The sequence below is a fragment of the Barbus barbus genome (genome assembly GCF_936440315.1).
Source record: "Barbus barbus genome assembly, chromosome: 29".
In the NCBI taxonomy this organism is placed as follows: domain Eukaryota; kingdom Metazoa; phylum Chordata; class Actinopteri; order Cypriniformes; family Cyprinidae; genus Barbus; species Barbus barbus.
Window position 1 is genome coordinate 21,580,316 of NC_136757.1, and position 25,635 is coordinate 21,605,950.

Sequence of the window (25,635 nt, forward strand, 5' to 3'; positions counted from 1 at the left end):
ATGACTATGAAAATATTTAAGTAACTGAACAATTTCTATTTACAAATACAATTAATAAAAATAAACCAGATTTAATGCATTAAATCATAACCTAGTATTTGTAATATTTTATATAATGCATTCAGTCATAGCGTAATATTTTATAGTAGAAAAAAGTTGCAATCTATCAGCAATTGAATTCAGGTTAGATAATCTTCCAAACAGCAGGAGGCACTGTCTGAAAAAACGATAGTTCTGTGAGTGCAGCTTCATAATGTTTGAAACCATCTGATTCACAGAAGAGTGTCAGAGCATCCCCATGTGGCCAAAGTGACACGCAACATCTTGCATGTTCCATTTTTAAAGCATTATTCTAAGTTTTTTAAATATAATAACTACTAAACATGTTAGATGAACTTTTACCTAAAATAAAATTCAAATAGCATAGCTTAAAACATTTAAAATATCAGTATTTCCCCTTTAAATGGGTATTTTGCATGCCCAACATCAGGTCTTGAGCTTCTCGACTATGTAATAATTAATTAAAATCATACAAGAATGTTATTATTTTGATGTTAATTTTCATGAAAACTAAGAACTATTATTTATTATTTAACTTTACTGATCAAAACATATTTGGCTGCATATTTTGTGTGCAATCCTTCTACTTAAAATTGTAATATCGTTTAAAAATGTCAAATTGTTACATGTTGATCTGTTTTAGTTGTGTTTTGCCATGTCTTCCGTTTCTAGTTTTCCTTAGTTGCCCTGATTAGTTAATTAGCTCCTCACCTGTTTCTGTTTCCCCGTGATTACGTTTAGTATTTAAAGCCTGTGTTCTCCCATGTTCCTTTGTCTGCTATTATTTTGTATTTACGTTTGGTTGTGCCCTTCTCAGTCAGTGGATAATTAAAAGAACTCCTTTTGTACTCCTTCGTCGTGCTCTTTGTTTTAACACACCAGACAGCCCTAACACAAATGTGACACCCAAGTAATAACAAGAGCATATGCATAATGGGAAAACAAGAAAAATGCCATTCTTTTTCTTAATGCGTATAAAAATTTAGTTTTGACTATCCATTAAGCTCAACCATTCATCCTTGTTACCCACACATTAAAACCCACATGTAATAGAGAGACATGTTATCTTCATAATTTTTTTGGCTTTGCTATTCTATGAGGTATTAAAAGACCAAGGTCACATCAGCAGTTTGTTGGCAGGAGAGTAATTTTGGCACTTTATTTCACAGTTTAGTTTAGAATTTCACAACAGAGACAAATAACATGTCATCAAACCTACCTGCAGTAACAGAAAAGCAGAAAAAAGTAGTCCTTAATTTAAAAATAAGTAATTATTCTATGCTTTATACTGTGCATATCATGCGTGCATATGTCTTCTAAAAGTGACTGGTACCTTTCAGGCAGTGTTAAAACACAAAACAGAAAGCTTTTTGACACAAGGGAAGATGCTTTTTCATCTCATGGTAGCTTGTGTTGAAAGCTTCCGTATAGCATTCATATCATATGCCCAAGTCTGGTCTAGTCCTTCACCCTCAGTGGCTGTGGGAGTCCAGTCAGCAAATGGGAAGCGACAGGCAATCACACAAGCCTCATCTGGTAACTCCTTCTCCAGTTTCCTACCCAACACCTCCAGTCAGACAGGTATTTTTTGCATTAGTGTTTTGCATTAAGAAGCATGACTATGTCCATCCACATCTGTTTAAAATTACGTAAATTCTCCATAGTAGCCTAGCCTAATATATTCTTCAGAGTAAATCATAGCACTATTAAGAATATATCTAGATGGTGTAATTTGTTGCATTGATTTTTAAAGATAGTATCTTAATACTCAGCTCAGTATAAATGGAGAAAGGACATCTGTGCATACTTACCACTCCGGGTGCCAAGAAAACCAGTCACATTGTTATATTTGGACAAATCGGTCTGTGGAAGGAAATGATAAAACTGAATCATCAACACTTGGACATGTGAAATTAAATCAGAAATAAAATATTCACATGTTATGTGTAATTTATTAATAGGTGTTTCTCCACACAGTTGTAGAACTAGAACAGGTGTTGTGCTGAAACCGGTTTCAGAAAAAGAAACTCAAACCCTTTTTGACTCAAAGGACCAAATATTAACAGTATGTATATAAATGTATTGTATAACAAATATTATAATATTGTATGTGTACTTTAAAAATTGTTATAATTTAATTATTAAATGCAATTAGTATAATATTTTAAGGATGAATAAAAAGGTAAATGAGGAATACAAATAAACGCTAAAATAAAATAAATAGTTTTACTTTAATAAATACTGCTAAAAATAATTTAATAGCAGAAAACACATAACATTAAGCAGCCAAGCTGACATGGTTATTGACTGATATGATCATCAAATATATTATTAACCAAAACTTGGAGTGTTGATATAGGTACAATAAATTGATGTAAGATAAATAAAAACAATAAAAGCAACAGATATTGAGGCGATTGTTTGTGTGAAATCCCACCTGGTGCTTGTGCACATTGCTTTAATGCCCCTTTTAATGTTTGTTTTGGCATCCCTACATGCCAACATTTACTTAACCAATGGAATTATTTGGGGGCGGAGATATTTGTTTTACTGGCCAATGGAAGACATGCTGAAAATCTGTCTGAAAACCATTATTTTACGCTTGTGGCACAGGCATTATACACTTCACCTTTAACACCTTTACCTTACCTTCCAAAAGTCCTGGTTTATAAAAGTCGCAGTGCTGGATGGTATTCCCTTCCACTTTGCTTTGACTCTGGCATATCCAGTAAGAATAGAATTAATTTCAAAGCCAGTGCACTGGAAACCCTCTACAGTGGCAGCAAATACCTACAAAACACATCCAGGCCAAACCTACACTTTGAGAACCAGGGTCTATGATATTTATGTCTTATATTTATATTGTTTGCTTTCTATGTATAAAAGACACCAAGAAGAATATTTTTATCTGCAAGACCAATGATTCTTGCTATTATATGTGTGTACAAGGGAAAAACATTTTTCCATCCAAATTTGAGAGTTAATGAGATCTAATTTTAAACACAAAAGAGGCAGCCCCAGGTAGGCTGCCCAGTGGCACTTATCTTCGTGAGAAATGACTGTATAAATAACCCACAGATTAGTCATTTCATTTTAGAAAGCCAAGCCCCAAGAGTTTAAAAATGAGCAACATCTAACAGCGAAGTCATGCAAAATTATAAATAGCCTGTTTTTAAATATTTTTCTTTTGTTTTACATTTGTATTATTTCCCATATACAGATACATCTAAAAAAAAAATTGAATAACACGAACAAGTTCATTTTTTCTTGTAACTTATTTAAAATAGTGAAACTTATATTTTAGATTCATTACATGTAAAGTTAAACATTTCAAAAAAAATTTTTTTTAATTTTGATGATTAGAGTTTACAGCTCATGAAAGTCAAAAATCAGTATCTCAAAATATTAGAATATTTACATTTGAGTTTCAATTAGTGACCATCCCTACAGTATAAATTCTGGGTATCTCTTGTTCTTTGAAACCACAATAATGGAGAAGACTGCTGACTTGGCAATGATCCAGAAAATGAACATTGATGCCCTCCACAAAGAGGGTAAGTCACAGAGGGTCATTATTGAAAATTGTGGCTGTTTACAGAGTGCTGTATCAAAGCATATTAAATGCAAAGTTGACTGGAAGGAAGAATTTGGGTAGGAAAAGGTGCACAAGCAACAGGGATGACCGCAAGCTTGAGAATACTGTCAAGCAAAGCTGATTCAAACACATGGGAGAGCTTCACAAGGAGTGGACTGAAGCTGGAGTCAGTGCATCAAGAGTCACCACGCTCAGACGTCTTCAGGAAAAAGGCTACCAAGCCACTTCTGAACCTGAGACAACGTCAGAAGCGTATTACCTGGGCTGTGGAGAAATCCATGTTGCTTGAAGTCCAGTGTGAAGTTTCCACAGTCAGTGATGATTTGGGCTGCCATGTCATCTGCTGGTGTTGGTCCACTGTGTTTTCTGAAGTCCACAGTCAACACAGCCATCTACCAGGAAATTTTAGAGCACTTCATGCTTCCTTCTGCTGACAAGCTTTATGGAGATGCTGATTTCATTTTCCAGCAGGACTTGGCACCTCCCCACACTGCCAAAGGTACCAAAAGCTGGTTCAATGACCATGGTGTTACTGTGCTTAATTGGCCAGCAAACTCGCCTGACCTGAACCCCATAGAGAATCTATGGGGTATTGTCAAGAGGAAGATGAGAGACACCAGACCCAACAATGCAGATGACCTGAAGGCCGCTATCAAAGCAACCTGGGCTTCCATTACACCTGAGCAGTGTCACAGGCTGATTGCCTCCATGCCACGCCGCATTGATGCAGTAATTCATGTAAAAGGAGGCCCAACCAAGTATTGAGTGCATAGAAATGAACATACTTTTCAGAAGCCTGCCATTTCTGTTTAAAATATCCTTTTTTTATTGATCTTATGTAATATTCAAATTTTCTGAGACACTGAATTTTGGGTTTTCATTATCTGTAAGCCATAATCATCAAAATTTCAAGAAATAAAGGCTTGAAATATTTCACTCTATGTGTAATGAATCTATATAATCAGAATCAGAATCAGAATCAGAATGAGCTTTATTGGCCAAGTATGTTTACACATACAAGGAATTTGTTGTAGTGACAGAAGCTCCACAGTGCAACAGAAAGACAGTAACAGGACAGGACACAGGTAATGAAACAAAATAACAGGAAATAGCCAATAACCAATGTACAAAGCAGCAAAAAAAATAAAAAATACACAATATATAATATATAATATAGGCGACTATGTATGTACAGGTGAAGTATGTGCAAATTAGAAATGAGAAAATAAAATAAGTGAGTGTGGTGAATGGATAATGTATTAGTTGTGTGTTTTACGTTTATTTATTGAGTGTTCATGAGATGTATTGACTGAGGGAAGAAACTGTTCCTGTGTCTGGTCGTTCTGGTGCTCAGAGCTCTGTAGCGTCGACCAGATGGTAACAGTTCAAAGAGGTTGTGTGCTGGATGTGAGGGGTCCAGAGTGATTTTACCAGCCCTTTTGCTCACTCTGGATAAGTACAGTTCTTGGAGAGTGGGGAGGGTTGTACCAATGATTCGCTCAGCAGTCCGGACTACCCTCCGTAGTCTTCTGAGGTCAGATTTGGTAGCTGAGCTGAACCAGACAGTTATTGAGGTGCAGAGGATGGATTCAATGATGGCAGAGTAGAACTGTTTCAGTAAGTCCTGTGGCAGGTTGAACTTCCTCAGCTGGCGAAGAAAGTACAGCCTCTGCTGGGCCTTCCTGACAATGGAGTCAATGTGAATATCCCACTTTAGGTCCTGAGAGATGGTGGTGCCCAGGAATCTGAATGACTCCACTGCAGTCACGGTGCTGTTCATGATGGTAAGTGGGGGGAGAGCAGGGGGGTTTCTCCTGAAGTCCACGATCATCTCCACAGTTTTGAGCGTGTTAAGCTCCAGGTTGTTGAGACTGCACCAGACAGCCAGCTCCTTAACCTCCTGTCTGTAAGCAGACTCGTCACCGTCCTGGATGAGGCCGATCAGTGTGGTGTCGTCTGCAAACTTCAGGAGCTTGACAGAGGGGTCTTTAGATGTGCAGTCGTTGGTGTAGAGGGAGAAGAGCAGTGGGGAGAGTACGCAGCCCTGAGGAGCTCCAGTGCTGATGGTTCGAGTGCTGGATGAGAATTTGCCAAGCTTTACTAACTGCTGTCTGTCTGTCAGGAAGCTGTTGATCCACTGGCAGAGGTGGGGACGGAGAGCTGGGTTAGTTTATTTTGAAGGGTTTCCGGGATAATGGTGTTAAAAGCAGAGCTGAAGTCCACAAACAGGATCCTCACATAAGTCCCTGGTCTGTCCAGATGCTGCAGGATGAAGTGCAGTCCCATGTTGACTGCATCATCCACAGACCTGTTTGCTCTGTAGGCAAACTGCAGGGGGTCCAGTAAGGGTCCAGTGATGTCCTTCAGATGAGCCAGAACCAGTCTTTCGAATGATTTCATGGCTACAGACGTTAGTGCCACAGGTCTGTAGTCATTAAGTCCAGTAATTTTGTGTTTCTTTGGGACGGGGATGATGGTGGAGCGTTTGAAGCATGAGGGGACTTCACACAGCTCCAGTGATCTATTGAAGATCTGTGTGAAGATGGGGGCCAGCTGCTCAGCACAGATTTTTAGGCAGGCTGGTGACACACCATCTGGACCAGGTGCTTTCCTTCTTTTGTTTTTCCTGAAGACCTGGCACACATCGTCTTCGCTGATTTGAATTGTAGGTGTGGGGGAGAGAGGGGTTGCTGGAGGTGTGAATGGTTGTGTGGAGGGGTGTTCTGGGCGGGTGTGGGGTGGTCGTTCAAAACGACAAAAGAACTCGTTTAAGTCGTCTGCCAGGTGTTGATTCTCCAGAGTGCTGGGGGGTGGTGTTTTGTAGCTGGTGATGTCCTTTAATCCAAGCCACACTGAAGCCGGATCGCTGGAAGAGAATTTGTTCCTGAGCTTGTCAGAATAATTCCTCTTTGCCACTCTGATCTCCTTTTCCAGTGTGTATTTGGCCTGTTTGTACAAGACTTTATCCCCCTTTCTGTGAGCATCTTCTTTGGCCTGACGGAGCTGTCTGAGTTTGGCAGTGAACCATGGTTTGTCATTGTTGTAGAATAGATGAGTCCTGGTAGGAATGCACATGTCCTCACAGAAACTGATATATGATGTTACAGTCTCTGTGAGCTCGTCCAGGTCATTTGCTGCAGCTTCAAAAACAGACCAATCAGTCAGGTCGAAACAGGCTTGTAGATCCCGCTCTGTTTCGTTAGTCCATCTTTTAACAGATCTTAATACAGGCTTCGCAGACTTAAGTTTCTGCCTGTAGGATGGAATAAGATGAACCAAACAGTGATCAGAGAGTCCTAAAGCTGCTCGTGGAACCGAGTGATATGCGTCCTTTATTGTTGTATAATATATGGGTTTCACTTTCTGAAATGAGTGACAAAAAATATTTACCTTTTTCATGATATTCTTATTTTTTGAGATGTACCTGTATTATCTCCCACCCAGCTGCTAAGCATCTCACCATGTATTGTGGTGAGAAAGTAGTCACCTGCAGAAAGCCATCAGACGTATCTGAAACAGAAAGTGCTTAGAAGCACAAAATTTCATTTTTAAAAATCTTTTAATCACTTAGAGATTTACATGATTAAAAAATGTTAAATACTATGTACATTATAAGGATTTTTGTTAGATGTCCATATGAGGCTTAGGGTTAAAATATATGCATTAGTATAATGCAGAATGATTGGTATTAAGCACAGTATTTGGAAATACATGTCATATATTCTGTTCATTTTCATTTATTGTCAATGTTAAAGACTCACCAGATCCCATATCTGCCAGACACCCTGCTCTCCCATGCAGGAGTTTCATTACATTCTGGGTCTGTGTTCTACTGGAGGGCAAATAAGGCACCTGGGCAATATTAAATTTCACTTACATCAGTGATTAATTGATTGATTGATTTTCTCTCTGTATGACTAGAAATCTAAACATGGTAAAGTGCAGATTTTTCCCATCTAAAGGGATCACCAGGGTATTGAACGAATAGCTGAGCAAAGCTATATAGCTCCCAATATATTGTAAATGACTTCCAGTACCTTGAGACATATGGGTACTTTCCGAAAACCAGGAAGTGCAAATAATGACCAGAGGCCATAAACTCCCACAAGCAAAGCGCCAGATGCTGCGGTGACAAGTGGCTTATCCTGAGTATGATGGGAGAGCTTGCAACTTTTATGTTGAAGGATGACCTCCACTGAATCCTCCATAAAGGAACACTAGAGAGAAAAAAGCAAACAGTGTAATGTACATGACTCAAGTGAAACATAAATCTGATCAGTGCTGACATGCACGTCATAAATCACATTTTATATGAAAGCTCTTCCCCTCCACATGCATGCAGGTCATTGCTCAAGAAGTACAAAGTCCTACTTTGTAGAGTTCTTCAGCCACTAGAGAGCGCTACCAATCCACATGATTACCACCTGAACGCGTATATAAGAGATTCAATTTACTTTAAAAACCTGGTCCACAAAAGCGCGAATGCGTTTACTTTTGTAAACTTTGTTTACTTTTCCCCCACTTTTGTTCAGTCGTTTTTGTACATTGACATTTGTTAATTCGTGTCTATTGTTTGTAATTATTATAATATTATGTATTATATATTGCACACATAATCTGTTTATTGTTTGATGAAATCCACAAATGTAGGATGTAGTGAATGATCAGATGCTCTGAGAGAGAGCAGCACGGCCGCCCCCTGCTGTCTGCAGACCGCACTCACACTCTGGGCGGATGTGGGATGAATGGGTGGAGGGTGAGAGTGTCTGCTGACGTCCATTGCGAGCATCACTGCATCCAACATTTATCCCAACAGCCGACTCCACCTCTCCAAAACGGAAAAAAACTATAATTTATTAGGATTAAATAAGAATCAAGCCCCGTTTATTGTATTTGTTTTATTTACAGTTAAAACAATGGAGTTATATGGAAAGGTAAGTGAGAAACAGCGTTATATATAATGTTGTTTGGTCGTAATGGAGCCACGCAAAAAGAAAAATGAATGGCTAATTTAGTCATACTGTAAAAACATAAGTGTCGTTTAAAGAGATTTGTCATTTGACAGCGTGCATAATACTGAAAGGTTTATGAAACGCAACATCAGTGACGACAAAAGCAATCAGCCGTAAAAGCTCATTTATTCATAGGAGCTGCTAATTCAAACATCCATGTAGGGATATTGTGAATATAAGCATGCTGGTTATGCTCTCTTTGAAGACTATTAGCGTTTAATATCCAGGGCTTGACTGAAAAGAGACACGGAAGGACACACAGGCTGCGTCTCAAAACCTACGGAGCTGCCTACCTAGACAGCATTGTTGGTGTATCATAGGCACCTTCCGCGTTTGCACGCGCCTCTTAAACAATTTCCCCAGCTAAATTTTTAAATAAAGTAAAAAATAGAGTCAAACTTTGTTTATTTGTGTGTGTGTGGGTGTATATACATAAATTTATAGTTCAGAACTTCTGCAAAATACATTAACATTTAAACTTACAAATGACATTTTAGTTACTAATGTACTAATGTAATAAAGATGGGATTAATGGGTTATATTTAAAAATGCTGTAGGACACTCACTAGGCTTCAAGACACAGTCATGGACAGCTCCTGGTGCTGACTTTCACAGATTGACATATGGAGCCTGCTTAAAAACACATAGAGAGAACTGAGTGTTTAATGAAATCCAGAAGGCCTCTCTCTCTCTCTCTCTATTTATAATATCATGTAACTACATATGATATACTGTAATTACATTTCGACCACATTAAGAGTTCACTCAATATTGTTAGGCTGTAAACCTTTGATCTATTTATTACACTGTCTTTGTGTTCTCACAGATGGCTGCTACGCAAGACAACAAACAAAAGGAGAACCCTGATCAAAACTTTGATTACATGTTCAAGTTGTTGATCATTGGAAACAGCAGCGTTGGAAAAACATCCTTCCTCTTCCGCTATGCTGATGATACTTTCACATCTGCCTTTGTCAGTACGGTGGGCATCGACTTTAAGGTCAAAACTGTCTATAAGAACGACAAAAGGATCAAGCTTCAGATCTGGGTAATTTCTTTCACTCACATCGACTGCAAAAACCACACAGACTTTAAATCTTCTTTAACTCAGCATCAATGTTTCATGCTTGGTAAAGCATTGAAGGGTTGGATAATCGCATATGGTGCAATGTAAATATCACATGGGCTGATGATTAACACTGGCTTATGGAAAGAGAACATAAGCCATTGTCACCTTATCTAGGCCTTTAAATCAGCATCAGCAAAACTGATCTGTTCATCAGACAGGGGCACACTTTTCTATTTTAGTCTTTCAGTGAAAGCATTGCTACTTTTAGAGGTGACAAACCACCGTCTCGATCATTTCTCAGACTCGAGTGCTCATTCATTTCATGTATTTGTTGGATTGACTGTCTGTCCCAGACTAAATTAAACGAATAGTTCATCTCAAAATGAAAATTGGCTAAAAATATACTCACTGTCATCCAAGATGTAGATGAGTTTATTTCTTCATCGGAACAGATTTGGAGAAATTTAGTATTACATCACTCGCTCACCAATGGATCCTCTGCAGTGAATGGGTGCCATCAGAATGAGAGTCCAAACAGCTGATAAAAACATTACAATAATCCACATGACTGCAGTCCATCAGTTAACTTTTCCACAGCAGAAAGCAATATAATGAATGGAGGACTTCTATTTTAGCTGGAAGCAATAATTTGAAGTTAAAAACCTAGTAATTAAAACTTATGTCTAGGACTGGAGTGCTGTGGATTACTTGTGTTTTATCAGCTGTTTGGACTCAGGATGGCCTGAGGTTGAGTAAATGTTTTGCAAATTAAACATTTTTGGTGAAGTATTTCTTTAACTCAATCACCTCTTGTAAATCTTGACTTCATAAAACATCTTGGCATACCTCGTTTTAGACTACATTCTTACATATAATAATGCTGGTCTTGATATTTTTTTAGGACACAGCCGGGCAGGAAAGGTACAGGACTATCACCACTGCCTACTACAGAGGGGCCATGGGCTTCATCCTAATGTATGACATTACTAACGAGGAGTCTTTTGCTGCTGTACAGGACTGGTAAGTGGATTTAAAGCTTGCATTGTGCGTTATGACAGCCAGAGCTTCTGCTTTCGACAGAAGTATTCATGAGCTTTTCACTATGTGGGTTTGCAGAGGTTATCCTGCAGTTTCCATCTGCTTGAAAGCATGAGACATTCATGCCTGTCGATCCTGGAGTCAAAATCTATTAATGAACATCAGGAATCATATCAGGAGCATATATTGATTTTGTAAAGCAGAGCACCGTTCAAAAAGTAAATAGAAAGTACAGAAATATCACTTAACCATGGGTTTGTGTTAAAACTTCACTTGATTTTAGTGTCTAAGCCAAAACATGAGAATAAAACAGTGTTTAAATTGAATTTTACTTAAGTTTTAATAGTACAAAATCATTTTTTCCCTTAATTTAGCAAAACCAAACTTAAAGGGATAGTTAATGCAAAAATGAAAATTATGTAATTACTAACTCAGCCACATGCCATTCCAAACTTGTGAAATAACTTAAAGGAAACTATTTTGAAGAACATTGGTAAAACCCACTTTTCTTAAAGGCGACCTATTATGCAAAAATCACTTTTATAAGCTGTTTGAACACAGTTGTGTGGCCGCCGTGTGTGAAAATAACCAGCCTATAATGTTAAAAATCCACCAACTCATTTTTTTTATAAAACCAATAAATCATAAAGAGTCTCTCCAGATGAGCTGTTTCAAATTCTCCCTCTGTTCACGTCACCAAGGGGAAATTGTGTCCCTCTCTGTTCCTGTTTCTCATCTCTACAGCAGCATGTTGCTTGCATTTTCAAATGTAATGGCACTTTATTACTACAATGTATTTTGGGGGTATTTATACTCAAGTGATACAATTTCCTTCAAAACCACTTTAAGTATTGTGTTTCATAAGGTCATTATGACTTAAATCTTTTTCTCTTGTACAAAAAGTATTTTTCATCTTACTAAACATGAAGTTTTCATCTTACTAAACATGAAGCCATACAATAGCAATGTGTGAAAAATATTTTACTGTTCCTCTAAATTACACAAGCTTGATTTATCTTGTTAGTTTAGTAAGATGAAAAATACTTTTTGTACAAGAGAAGTCATAATGACCTTATGAAACACAATACTTAAAGTGGTTTTGAAGGAAATTGTATCACTTGAGTACAAATACTCCCAAAATACATTGTAGTAATAAAGTGCCATTACATTTGAAAATGCAAGCAACATGCTGCTGTAGAGATGAGAAACAGGAACAGAGAGGGACACAATCTGAAGAAGTGTTTTCGACACGTTTCCAATGATTCCGTGTGGCATGATGACATATTGATACAATAAACTGTAAAAAGTTTTGGTATGAGTCTGGCACATCTTGTGCTGGAGGATGAATTAGTGGCATTTGTACTGATGACAAGCATGTCTGCTGGCTTTTGTCTCGTCTTGTGTCAGGGCGACCCAGATTAAGACATACTCTTGGGACAATGCCCAGGTGATCCTCGCAGGAAACAAATGTGACATGGAGGAGGAGAGGATAGTCTCTGTGGACAGCGGGAGACTGCTAGCAGAACAGCTGGGTGAGTAAAAAGATATACATATATTTGTGCTGTCAAACGATTAATTGCGAATAATCGTATCCAAAATAAAAGTTTATGTTCACATAATATGTGTGTGTACTGTGTATATTTGTTATGTATATATAAAGACACACACATACAGTATATATTTTGAAAATATTTACATGTATATATTTATATTTATATAATTTATATTATATATAAATATATTTAATATATAAACATTACATATTTTTCATATATATATATATATATATATATACACATGCATGTGTTTGTATTTATATATACATAATAAATATACACAGTATACACATATTATGTGAACGAATTTTTTTACTTTGGTTGTGATTAATCACGATAATCAAGTATGCACAATATTGGATGCTTGCTGATGTCCAATATTTTTTAACTCATTTTAGCCGATATCCAATGCCGATACTGATATACAGTATCTCACAGAAGTGAGTACACCCCTCACATTTTTGTAAATATTTTATTATATCTTTTCATGTGCTGACACTTTGCTACAATGTAAAGTAGTGAGTGTACAGCTTGTATAACAGTGTAAACTTGCTGTCCCCTCAAAATAACTCAACACACAGCCATTATTGTCTAAACCGCTGGCCACAAAAGTGAGTACACCCCTAAGTGAATATGTCTAAATTGGGCCCAATTAGCCATTTTCTCTCCCCGGTGTCATGTGACTCGTTAGTGTTACAAGGTCTCAGGTGTGAATGGGGAGCAGGTGTGTTAAATTTGGTGTTGTCGCTCTCACTCTCTCATACTGGTCACTGGAAGTTTAACATGGCACCTCATGGCAAAGAACTCTCTGAGGATCTGAAAAAAAGAATTGTTGCTCTACATAAAGATGGCATAGGCTATAAGAAGATTGCCAAGACCCTGAAACTGAGCTTCAGCACGGTGGCCAAGACCATACAGTGGTTTAACAGGACAGGTTCCACTCAGAACAGGCCTCACCATGGTCGACCAAAGAAGCTGAGTGCACGTGCTCAGCGTCATATCCAGAGGTTGTGTTTGGGAAATAGACATATGAGTGCTGCCAGCATTGCTGCAGAGGTTGAAGGGGTGGGGGGTCAGCCTGTCAGTGCTCAGACCATACGCCGCACACTGCATCAAATTGGTCTGTATGGCTGTCGTCTCAGAAAGCCTGCAAACAGTTTGCTGAAGACAAGCAGACTAAGGACATGGATTACTGGAACCATGTCCTGTGGTCTGATGAGACCAAGTTAAACGTATTTGGTTCAGATGGTGTCAAGCGTGTGGGGCGTCAACCAGGTGAGGAGTATGAAGACAAGTGTGTTTTGCCTACAGTCAAGCATGGTCGTGGGAGTGTCATGGTCTGGGGCTGCATGAGTGCTGCCGGCACTGGGGAGCTACAGTTCATTGAGGGAACCATGAATGCCAACAGGTACTGTGACATACTGAAGCAGAGACTGGGCCGCAGGGCAGTATTCCCACATCATAATGACCTCAAACACACCTCCAAGACGACCACTGCCTTGCTAAAGAAGCTGAGGGTAAAGGTGATGGACTGGCCAAGGATGTCTCCAGTCCTAAACCCTATTGAGCATCTGTGGGGCATCCTCAAACGGAAGTTGGAGGAGCACAAGGTCTCTAGCATCCACCAGCTCCGTGATGTCGTCATGGAGGAGTGGAAGAGGACTCCAGTGGCAACCTGTGAAGCTCTGGTGAACTCCATACCCAAGAGGGTTAAGGCAGTGCTGGAAAATAATGGTGGCCACACAAAATATTGACACTTTGGGCCCAATGTGGATATTTTCACTTAGGGGTGTACTCACTTTTGTGGCCAGTGGCATATTAGACATTAATGGCTGTGTGTTGAGTTATTTTGAGGGGACAGCAAATTTACACTGTTATACAAGCTGTACACTCACTACTTTACATTGTAGCAAAGTGTGATTTCTTCAATGTTGTCACATGAAATGATATAATAAAATATTTACAAAAATGCGAGGGGTGTACTCACTTCTGTGAGATACTGTATATGTATTTATGTATTATATATGTTTTTAAATTTGGTTAGTTTTGAGCAAACATATTGTTTGGGGTTAGGAAGTTTTTAAAGAAATCAAGACTTTTATTCTGAAAGGAGCACAGTAAATTGATCAAACTGAAAGAAAAGACATTTATAATTTTCAGACATTTCAAACAAATGTTGTTCTTTTGAACTTTCTGTTCATCAAATGTATCACGGTTTCCCCAAACACATTAAGAAACACAACTGTTTTCAACATTGATAATAATAATGTTGTCTTGAGCATCAAATTGAACGATTATAATGATTTCTGAAGAATCATGTGACACTGAAGACTGGAGTAAACGCATGAATAAATTACAAATTTACTCATTTTTGATCACATAATAGAAGCCTTGATGAGCATGAGAGACTTTAAAAACTTAATCTTACTGACCCCAAACTCCTTAAAGCTAGGTGTGTATTCCCTTTACTTACCATACTTACCAATCTCTCTTTCCAAAAAGGATTTGAGTTTTTTGAGACAAGCGCAAAGGACAACATCAATGTCAAGCAGACTTTTGAATCCTTGGTGGACATCATTTGTGACAAGATGTCAGACACACTTGAGGCCGACCCAGCCGTTACCACAGGAACACCCACTACCAGACTGACGGACAACCCAACACCCCCGCAGCAGTCTGACTGTAGCTGCTAGTGTTCACCGAATCACCATCCAGGCCGTTCGCTTCTGTGGCTCGAGCGCTGTTGCCAAGCTTCTGTCTTCTGACACAGAATAAGTTACTGAACCTCAAGTCTTTGACCTGGCTTTAACTCCTAGTTTTTTGGTGTTAATGACATAGCAAACTAGCAAGATTGTGCCAAACACAAGTGTCAAACCTTGTCCTTCCTTTATTCCATTAAACCAGTATACAGGTCTTTTTCAGGGGTTGTTAGTGTACCTGTATTCCCTGCACTGCAATATCTCTCCTATTAGTCATTTTAGCAAAAGTAGAAATGAGTTGAACTTTAGATTCTCCGCAATCATTCCCATGTCTCTCAGGGGAATTATAAACATCTGCAAATTTATAAATTCTATACTCGTCTAACTTATGTGTAATAGATTGAGAGGATGTTGTACTCGCATTTTGCTGGTGAGTCAGTTGGATATGTTTGTGTGTGACCGTAAGTACGGAAAATGACTGCAAAAGCTAAAAAAGTGAGAAAAATAAACGTGGCCCTGACGTTGTTCTCTTGTTTAGATCCAGTCTTTCACATGGTCCCGTACAGACAGCTACTACGGAGTCTGTATCTTCATTCTTTTATTTAAAATAAAATTAAAGAATAAATAAAATGAAAAATCAGTCTGAACCAGGGTTATAGAAAACTAAAACCATAAAAAAAAAATGTTACTTGAAATAAAATTAATGTTAACTGAAATAAAATATTTAACAAATATAAAAAAACATTAACTTAAAACTTAATTTTATTACAGCTGGCTGCCTAGAAAACATCTTGACATACTAAAACTGAATTAAAACTATATATAGAAAATAAATTATATCATTAGAAAATTATATAATAAAAACACACACTTGCACATACACACACACAACTGATCAAAATAACAAAAACTATTAAAACTAAAAAAAAAAATGAAAACAAAAACAGAAAATATAAAAACTATATATATATGCTATATATCAAAATTGATAGTATCTCAATGATGCTAAAGTAACACTGGTCTGAACACACACACATTCAGATCAGGCCAAATATAACTTGAACAGTCCCTCTCAAAAAATGTCATTTAAGAATATAATAAAGCTAAACAAATCATAGATTTGGTTATAGAGAGATTGCAGGTTATTTTCAGAGGAAACAAGACAGCATCATAGAGTCAACCCATGCTTTTATTTTGGTGCATATAAAAAAACATTTTTATTAGATTTTACCAGTTTTCGTACGTAAATTTATTTCTACAGTTCTATCCAATAGACTGCAATAAACAAGGAGTCCAATAAACAACTACACGGTCTTGTGAAACCTCCAGACAAGTTTAGTCATTCAAGTCACATAACAAAAAAATAGTTATCCCTAAATATCATTTGTCAAATTCTGTTTGTGTATTTTTCTCATGATTTAAAAAGAGACGAGAAGGACGCACTGATTTCATCCATTTAGGGTCAATAAGAATCTACAGTATATGTGTCAAAATGAGTCCCAAATTGAGCATTTGGGCTTTTTGTGAAGGATCTGGAAATCAAAATGCCCTGTTTTCCCCTAAACAGAAAGATGTTTTCTCTCATATTGCATGAAACAAACGCAAATGTCTTTGAATGTCTCAGTCAGATGAACACAGCATAGACGGAAATAGGATGGAGGTTCTTACAGCTGGTCGCAAACCCAAACCCATCACACTGGCCTGCTTTTACCCTGTCCGATGAGGTCTGACAACTTTTGTCTATTCATTTTTTTTGTTTTATGCTGGGAGCATTTATGCCACATAAACAGGAGGAACACGACAAACACATCTAGGTCAATTTCCAGCCAGTAGTTTCTTTAGTGCAGCAAGAGGATAAAATCTAAAGAGCTATCTGTAAGGCACAACCCTCAGGCCACGGAACCACTTTCTTTCAAAAAGAAAGAAAAAATGAAAAATAAGCACAGTAATGACTATAATTTGGCTTTCCCTTTCTCTACGCAATCTCTCTAGAGACACATATCAATGGGATCATTACATACTAAGAATAACAAACATTCTCTCAGTAAGAGTTCCATAATACAACACCATCACCAAAAGGGATGATATAATCATTTACAACCACATGATAAGAGCAACAATATGTACTGTACAGCACAATAAATACATGTAAACAGAGAGAAATGAAAAACAATGTAGAGAATGGAAACAATTAAAAAAATATGAACTACTAATAAAAAAAGCGAACTTGGCAACAGAATGAGTTTTAAATAGAGTAAAGAAAGCAACGAGAAAGGGGTAGTTTCAAAAGGCTTCGATATTATACAGAATTTTGTACATTTGATTAGGTATATTTACTGCATATGTATAATTAAAATAATATGTTAAGGAAAACTGACTCATAAGCCTGCACTGCCGATGCTACAGTTTGATTAAAACACTTTAATATGCTACAAGCACATCAAAGAGCATTAATAAATAATGCTAGCATTAACGTAACAAAATGAAGAGGATGTTTGTACAGTAGGACACTTGACAGAGATGAGTAAAGCAGCAATTATAATCATTGCGACTGTAAATGTTTGGCAATGTCAAACATATCCATAATAAATACTAATTACAAAAAACAAAAAGGAAAAAAAAAACTAACGAAATTAAAAGTACAGTACAGGGACGTTTGGCACCAAATAATTCAAATGATTATTATTATTTAATTATAATAATAATTCATATTGTTATTTATGATGTGATAACCAGGATTCATTTTACTCCATTTCTAGCAAGATAAACAATGATAGGCAACAAAAACATTTAAGGCTTATTCAAGCTATTATTTCATAACAGATTTCTAACAAGAGTTGTTGTTCTTGGGGGAAAACTTAAAAAAACAAAAAAACAAGCTGAAATATGATCATAATTAGGTATTATTAAACTGAGCAACTTATTGTTCAAAAAAATAATATTTAAAAATTATTTTCAGATCTGGATTGGATGCAACAAATAAAGGTAAAACAAACACAAAAAAGTGGAAATTACCATATTTACCCCAAACATGGTAATTTAAATCAAAATGAGTATTTTCAGTGTGAAAATGGTGTCTCACGAGTTCTTTTCACTTTGGTACCATGTCCATTCACTTCAAATAAAGACTGATACACAAACGCAACAGACAGCTAAATCCAGATTAATAACACATTCAAGGCATCAGGAAGACATGAAGTTCAAAGCATGAAGTATTCACTTCTAAAGTGTTTGTCTGCTAAAATGCTTCGAATTGCCACTTTCCTTCAGATAAACAGAAAAAAATAGTGTCTCGTTGGTGAAAAACAGCTGCTTTCTAAGTTAAATGTTTCTAAAATACTGTTTCAGTCAAAAAAAAAAAAAAAGTACCTCACAATCAGGATTACAAGTCAAGCTTTTTAACCTTTCATTTGTTTAGTTTGTCTGTATGAACGACAGGTGGGAGTGGAAAAGATATTCCTGAGTGTAAAAATGGTTAAAACTCAAAAAAAAAAAGTGAGGAATGAAAAATAAAAAACAGGTTAAAAAGCACTTCTGAACGACGTATGCAAAATAGACAATGAAAAAAACTAATATCTTAACCATAAATAAGTGTTTCTCATCTCTAATATAAAAAAGTTCAGGTGGCGTGTCATACTGTTATGTGTTGGCAGTGTCCTCTTCCTCCTCCTCCTCCTCCTCCTCCAAAACACAAGGTTCTGATATTTCCCTTTCCTCCTCCTGCTCGTCCTCTTCGTCCTCGTCCTCCTGTGCATCCCCCACCTGCTCGTCCAGGGGGATCTCTGTACATTCGGAGTCCTGTGTGCAAAGGGTTTTAGAGTCACTGCAGCTGTTTTCCTCCTCTTCCTCCTCCTCGTCGTCATCAGGAGGACTTCCGCTGTCCTTCTCCGTGTCGGATTCCCCGTCCTCCTCCAGAGTCAGCTCAAACTGGAACTTCTCCTGGCCGGCGGTGCGTCGGCCCTCGCTGTTGGTGTCCAGCGCTGGAGAGGGGCTCTGGGGAATGGTGCTCTGGTACCACTCCCTGTTGTCCTCCAGCGTGTCCAAGATGTCCTGGGCATCTGGGTGCACCAGGTCTGCCCACGTCTCCCACAGTGGGTGCACAATGTAATCAATGAAGCCCACCTAGAAAAAAAAGAGAAAGAGAAATATTTATAATTTCTTTTGAAAGACTAGGTTTGTATACTGTGATAAAATATATTAATAGAATACACAATATATTGAGTTATCAGTTTTTACATTATGCATAATGGTTACAAATAAATAAAAACAATTTAGGAACATAATATAGAGTTATGTAAATATATAATAAATATATATTTCTTGCTGAAATCGTGTTTGGTACATCTTGTCAGTGTCTGCACTTGCTTGGTCATTTTTTGTGATTAACAGGAAAGTGGCTTCAGCTGAATTTAAATAGTGATTTGTTAGACTGGTATAAAAAAAAGGTTATTATACCGCGGCAGCGGTCGTGTAAAGCCCTCCTCGTGTGAAGACCGAAGAGTGTAAAGACCATCGACTCTACCGTGCGACTCAACCGGGCAGGGACACTGGCAAAGCACATAAGTATCGATTTTTACTTATCCTCATTCCTACTACTTGTTTCATTTCTGTTTTAGTTTATATAACCTATTCTTACTATGTGTTCCCAGATCAATACTATCACTACCACTCGCAAACCACACATCACTCACTGTAGACAGCGCAATCCTATCAACCTGCGCACTTTGCCTATGTCTGCTAATACATTACTTTCTTTTTCTATTGGTCTCTGGAATTGTCAGTCTGCTGTCAACAAAGCTGATTTCATTACTTCCATTACTAGTCATTCAAGGTTAAACCTCATAGCCCTGACAGAGACCTGGATCAAACCAGAGGACAATGTTACACCTGCAGCACTCTCCAATAATTTCTCCTTTTCCCACACCCCCCGTTTGACTGGAAGAGGTGGAGGTACTGGTCTGCTCATCTCTAATAATTGGAAATTTACTCCTTTACCATCTCTGAGTATCAACAGCTCCTTTGAATCACATTTGATTACTATTACCCTCTTACCCTCTAAAAATCCATTTTGTAGTTGTTTATCGTCCTCCAGGATCACTAGGTAACTTTGTGGAAGGACTTTCCCGAGGATGGTACTCCCTTAGTCTTACTTGGAGACTTCAACATCCACCTAGATAAACCTTAGGCTGCAGACTTCAACACTCTGCTTGCCTCTTTTGATCTCAAGAGAGTGCTAACCACGGCTACTCACAAATCAGGCAACCAACTGGACCTTATTTACACACGACACTGCTCCACTGATCATGTGCTAGTTACTCCACTGCACACCCCAGATCACTTCCTCCTCACTCTTAACCTCAACATGATTCCTGACACATCACATACCCCTCCACATGTCGCTTTTCGACGTAACTTGCGTTCACTCTCACCCTCCCGGCTATCTGCTATGGTTTCATCTTCGCTTCCTCCCCCTAAACAGTTATCCTCTCTTGATGCTAACAGTGCTACTGATACTTTCTGTTCCACTCTGACATCTTGTTTAGATACTTTCTGCCCCTTATCTTCCAAGCCAGCCTGTACCACCCCTTCTTCATTAATAAAATTACAAACCTCACTGCACAATTTTCCACACCACAATCTATCAAACACATCTTACCAGCAAACGTACACTCGTTCACATCCTTCTCTCCACTCTCTGAGGCACAAGTCTCTAAACTCATCCTTTCCAGTCATCCTACTACCTGTCCGCTTGATCCTATTCCATCTCATCTCCTTCAAGCCATTTCTCCTGCAGTTGTACCTGCACTCACTCACATCGTTAATACATCCCTTCACACTGGAATTTTTCCCTCAGCATTTAAACAGGCTCGTATAACTCCACTTCTTAAAAAACTCACTCTTAAGCCAACTCTTTTAGGGAACTATAGACCGGTTTCCCTTCTTCCTTTCATTGCAAAAACACTTGAACGAGTTGTGCTCAACCAAGTCTCTGTCTTTCTCACACAGAACAACCTCCTGGACAGTAACCAATCTGGCTTCAGAAGTGGACATTCGACTGAAACTGCCTTGCTTTCTGTTGTTGAAGCCCTAAGACTTGCAAGAGCGGCTTCCAAATCTTCATTACTCAGCTTGCTGTATCTGTCTGCTGCTTTTGATATGGTCAACCATCAGATCCTCTTGTCAAACCTATTGAGAAAGGGCATCTCAGGAACCGCACTCCAGTGGTTTGAGTCTTACCTCTCTGATAGGTCCTTCAAAGTATCTTGGAGAGGTGAGGTATCCAAGTCGCAACATCTAGCTACTGGGGTGCCTCAGGGCTCAGTTCGTGGACCACTGCTCTTTTCTATCTACATGGCATCACTAGGTTCTGTCATTCAGAAACATGGCTTTTCATATCACTGCTATGCTGATGACACTCAACTCTACCTCTCATTCCATCCTGATGATCCGACGATAGCTGCTCGCATCTCAGCGTGTCTAATAGACATTTCTTGCTGGATGATGAACCATCACCTTCAACTCAACCTAGCTAAGACAGAACTGCTTGTAGTTTCAGCTAACCCATCGCTTCATCATAATCTCACCTTCCAGTTAGGCTCATCTACCATAACTCCTTCAAAAACAGCCAGAAACCTTAGAGTTGTGATTGATGATAAGCTGAATTTCTCAGACCACATTGCTAAAACTACCCGGTCCTGCAGATTTGCATTATACAATATTAAGAAGATCAGACCCTTTCTCTCGGAACATGCAACACAACTCCTTGTTCAGGCTCTTGTTCTGTCCAGACTTGATTATTGCAATGCTCTCTTGGCAGGTCTTCCAGCCAATTCTATTAAACCTCTACAATTAATCCAAAATACAGCTGCAAGATTAATCTTTAATGAGCCGAAAAGAATGCACGTCCCACCTCTGTTCATCAATTTGCACTGACTAAAATAGCTGCTCGCATTAAATTCAAGGCATTAATGTTTGCCTATAGAACCACCACTGGCTCTGCACCCCTTTACCTAAATCATTACTTCAGACTTATGTGCCCTCTAGAAGTTTGCGTTCTTCAAGTGAACGACGCATTATTGTGCCATCCCAAAGACGCACAAAAACACTTTCACAGACTTTTTCATTAACTGTTCCCATCTGGTGGAATGACCTGCACAACTCAATCCGTGTAGCCGAATCCTTACCCATCTTCAAGAAACGGCTAAAAACTCACCTGTTCCATATTTACTTGACCCTCTAACTCTAGCACTCTCTATTCTAATTTTATTTTATCTATATGTCTTTTTATAAAAAATAAAATAAAATAAATAATAATAATAATTATCTGTACTGCGTTAGGCTAACCATGACTTGTAATAGCACTTGCACGTTATTGCTCTTTTGTTGGTTTTGATTGCTTCTTATGTCCTCATTTGTAAGTCGCTTTGGATAAAAGCGTCTGCTAAATGACTAAATAAATAAATAAATAAATAAATATATAAGCTTGATTATTGTTATATTGTTATATTTTGTGTTCCATTATTTCATTCATCTTTATCTACCCTGAGCTGGCTCACCTGGGACTTCTCGACTGAAGCGTTGTGTTTGTCGCACATGGGGCTGATCTCCATACCGCGCTCCCGCTCTCTGTCCCCCTGACTGAAGAACTCCTCCATGATGCGGTCCGTCCACTGCCTGTACAACTGCAGCGGCTTGGTGGGGTTACTGAGGTCTGCACAGTGCACCATGTTCTGTAAGACCTGAGACATTCAAACGAATGTTGGTGCTTCTTTTCTTCTCTTCAAACGAATATTTACATTCATTTACATATTCAGAAGTATATTATCTTATTTAAATTTGGGTGCTGAACTCTTCAGAGCAGAGGCTGTTAACCTTTAAACCCAGGGACCCCCATCTAGACTCCTCAGCCATGGAGCTTCATAATTAATTTGTAGCACTTTATAATGATTCTCACATTGCTATCTTCAAATTAAATGTTTCTTACTACATTTTAAGTAAACAAATTATAAATTATTAAACAATAAATGAATTAATGTTTTTAAATTAATAAAGAAAATGTATGTATAAAATATATGTATGTATAAATATATATAAATGTCAAAAAAAAAAGTATACATTATTACAAATATTACTTGTCAATTAAGAAGTTTTCTAAATTAATGACAAAAAAAGAGAAACACTACTTTTAACTAGCTCAAATCATACTATTTATTGCCATATCTACAATACAATAGGAGTTTTAAAAAAAAAGAACTAACCTGTATCCTGTCAGAGTAGTTATCCAGCAGTAATACCCCAGAACTGGTCACCTTTTTGGTCTCCACCATGGTTTTCAGATCCGCCAATAAATTCATGTGCTTAGACATGTCTGTGGCCAGAACCTGCAAAAAAAAAGATGGATGATCATCATAAAATTAAAGTTTAGTTCCATATTACAAGTATCAGTGCAATTAAACTGCAAAAACAGTCCAGTGTGATCAATTATAGCTAAACTATAGACCAACGACACATTTAACATTGTGACTCACAATATCAATGACCATCTTGCGGAGTGACTGTCTCTGTTTCTTGTTCAGGTTCTGGAAGATGTCACAGTTCTCTTCCTGTAGCAGTTTAAAACCTACAGCCAGATGATGATTCTCCAACACAGACGAATCATTATACATGAGGGCCAGCTCAGAGTCTGAGATGGGAGAGAAAAAAAGAGGAGGCACAATTAATTCTATACTGTACTAACTCGACAGCTCTTGTACACTCGAGATCAGAATTATTGGCACCCTTGGTAAATATGATCAAAGGCGGCTGTGAAAATTAATCTGCATTGTTAATGCAGGAAGTCGTGGCCTAATGGTTAGAGAGTTGGACTCGTAATCCGAAGGTTGCGGGTTCGAGTCTCGGGCCGGCAGGGATTGTAGATGGGGGAAGTGAATGTACAGCACTCTCTCCACCCTCAATACCACGATTGAGGTGCCCTTGAGCAAGGCACCAAACCCCCAACTGCTCCCCGGGCGCCGCAGCATAAATGGCTGCCCACTGCTCCGGGAGTGTTTTCACTGTTTTGTGTGTGTGTGTGTTCACTGCTGTGTGTGTGCACGTTGGATGGGTTAAATGCAGAGCACGAATTTCGAGTATGGGTCACCATACTTGGAAATATGTCACTTCACTTAATCCTTTTGATCTTTTATTTTAAAAAATTAACAAAAATCCATGTTGGTGCTTCTTCTCTTCAGTTCACCTCACTCATTTTCTATAGGGTTCAGGTCAGAGGACTGGAATGGCCATAGCAGAAGCTTGGTTTTGTGCCCAGTGACCCATTTTTGTGTTGTTTTTGAGCTTTGTGTTTGGATTATTGTACAGTTGGAAGATCCAAACATGGCCCATTATAAGATTTCTAACAGAGTCAGTCACTTATTGATTTTTTTATCGGTTGGTATTTGATAGAATCCATGATGCCATGTGTCTAAAAAAGATGTTCAGGACCTCCAGCAGAAATATAGCCCCACAACATCAAAAATACAGCAGTATATTTCATTGTACACATGGGGTACTTTTTATCCCTGTGTTCACCAAACCCATCTTGAGTGTTTGCTGCTAAAAAGCTAAGTTTTTATTTTCATCTGACCATAGAAGCCAGTCCCATTTGAAGTTCCAGTCGTGTCTGATAGCTGAATATGCTGGAGTTTGTTTTTGGATGAGCTAGGAGATTTTTTCTTGAAACCCTGCCAAACAACATGTGCTGATGTAGGTGCTGTTTGACTATTTTTTTTTAAAGGTTTTCTGACCCTGAGACTAAACTATTTTCTATTATTTCTGTGAAACAGGAAGCCATGGCTGGATAATTTCATGTTCATAATCACCCTGGAGTTCTCAAAATTGTGAATATGAATGGGAATATACTTCAGAGATATTTTACTCATAAGAATTTCTAGGGGTACCAATAATTGTGTCCACCGTGTATTTGAGAAAAACATTTATTTCATAATGAGATTTTCCCCCATTTTCAATTGTTTCAGTTCAATAAAAGGTTAGATTTTTGTGATTTTTAAAAACAAAAGATCAAAAGGATTAATAATGTAGGTTTATTTTCAGAGCCTTCTTTGATCATATTTGCCAAGGGTGCCAATAATTATGACCACGACTGTATTTGCAATTCTTGCTGGACTTTCTATGTATAGCAACCTAAATAATAAATTTCAGTTTACTGGAACGCTACAGTTTTGCTTCAAAAGAGCGCACAAGTCATATGAACTACTTTCATGGTGCTTTTTTTGGAGCTTGACCTTTCAGAACTGTGTGAAGATTCATCAAAATGTGTCGTTTCGAGTTCCACGGCTAAAAACAGCAGCATATAGGTATGGAACAACATGCATCCTCCTCTTGTGTTCAAGTTCCTGCTGAGCTTGTGACAAGCACTACTGGTCCCTCCATTAGTCATTGAGGGGATTTTACCAGCTGTGTGGGTGGGACACGTGAGCTTTGTGATTCAGCGGCACATGTAGCCCACCTAGCACATGCATCCATAGCATGTGAAAATCGCCCGATTGACCACTTACTGCACGTGATAACACCTTAAACACGTATTGATTCCTCTTTGTGTGGGTCTGCT

General features: G+C 38.2%; 3 protein-coding genes across 5 annotated transcripts in view; 1 reads left to right on the top strand and 2 right to left on the bottom strand.

The window, feature by feature from the left end:
• Positions 1–1,453: 1,453 nt before the first annotated feature.
• Positions 1,454–7,863, bottom strand: LOC306849118 (ATP synthase subunit C lysine N-methyltransferase; the record flags this gene model as incomplete). The annotated part of the gene is given in 6 exon segments (XM_079383963.1): positions 1,454–1,627; positions 1,872–1,892; positions 1,894–1,923; positions 2,710–2,850; positions 7,403–7,507; positions 7,693–7,863. Coding segments are annotated over 6 exon segments (642 nt in total).
• Positions 7,864–8,402: 539 nt separating this feature from the next.
• On the top strand, positions 8,403–15,554 carry rab3c (RAB3C, member RAS oncogene family). Its single transcript, XM_079384144.1, has 5 exons — positions 8,403–8,589; positions 9,494–9,715; positions 10,638–10,756; positions 12,182–12,306; positions 14,833–15,554. The coding sequence occupies exons 1-5, from the start codon at positions 8,572–8,574 to the stop codon at positions 15,021–15,023; spliced, it is 675 nt and encodes a 224-aa protein (XP_079240270.1). The 5' UTR covers positions 8,403–8,571; the 3' UTR covers positions 15,024–15,554.
• A 3,114-nt stretch (positions 15,555–18,668) lies between these two features.
• pde4d (phosphodiesterase 4D, cAMP-specific) overlaps positions 18,669–25,635 on the bottom strand; it is a gene marked incomplete at both ends in the record, with an annotated part of 148,254 nt that continues 141,287 nt past the window's right edge. For all 3 annotated transcript variants that reach the window (XM_079384645.1, XM_079384646.1, XM_079384644.1), the window contains 4 exons: positions 18,669–19,151; positions 22,586–22,768; positions 23,288–23,410; positions 23,558–23,712. In XM_079384645.1, the coding sequence (XP_079240771.1) occupies positions 18,669–19,151; positions 22,586–22,768; positions 23,288–23,410; positions 23,558–23,712 (944 nt within the window). The remainder of the gene's footprint in view (positions 19,152–22,585; positions 22,769–23,287; positions 23,411–23,557; positions 23,713–25,635) is intronic.

Excerpts from the sequence above, each read along its gene's own strand:
- rab3c (XM_079384144.1), top strand. Across the intron at positions 10,757-12,181 it reads TTTGCTGCTGTACAGGACTG|GGCGACCCAGATTAAGACAT; the intron begins GTAAGTGGATTT and ends GTCTTGTGTCAG. Across the intron at positions 12,307-14,832 it reads ACTGCTAGCAGAACAGCTGG|GATTTGAGTTTTTTGAGACA; the intron begins GTGAGTAAAAAG and ends CTTTCCAAAAAG.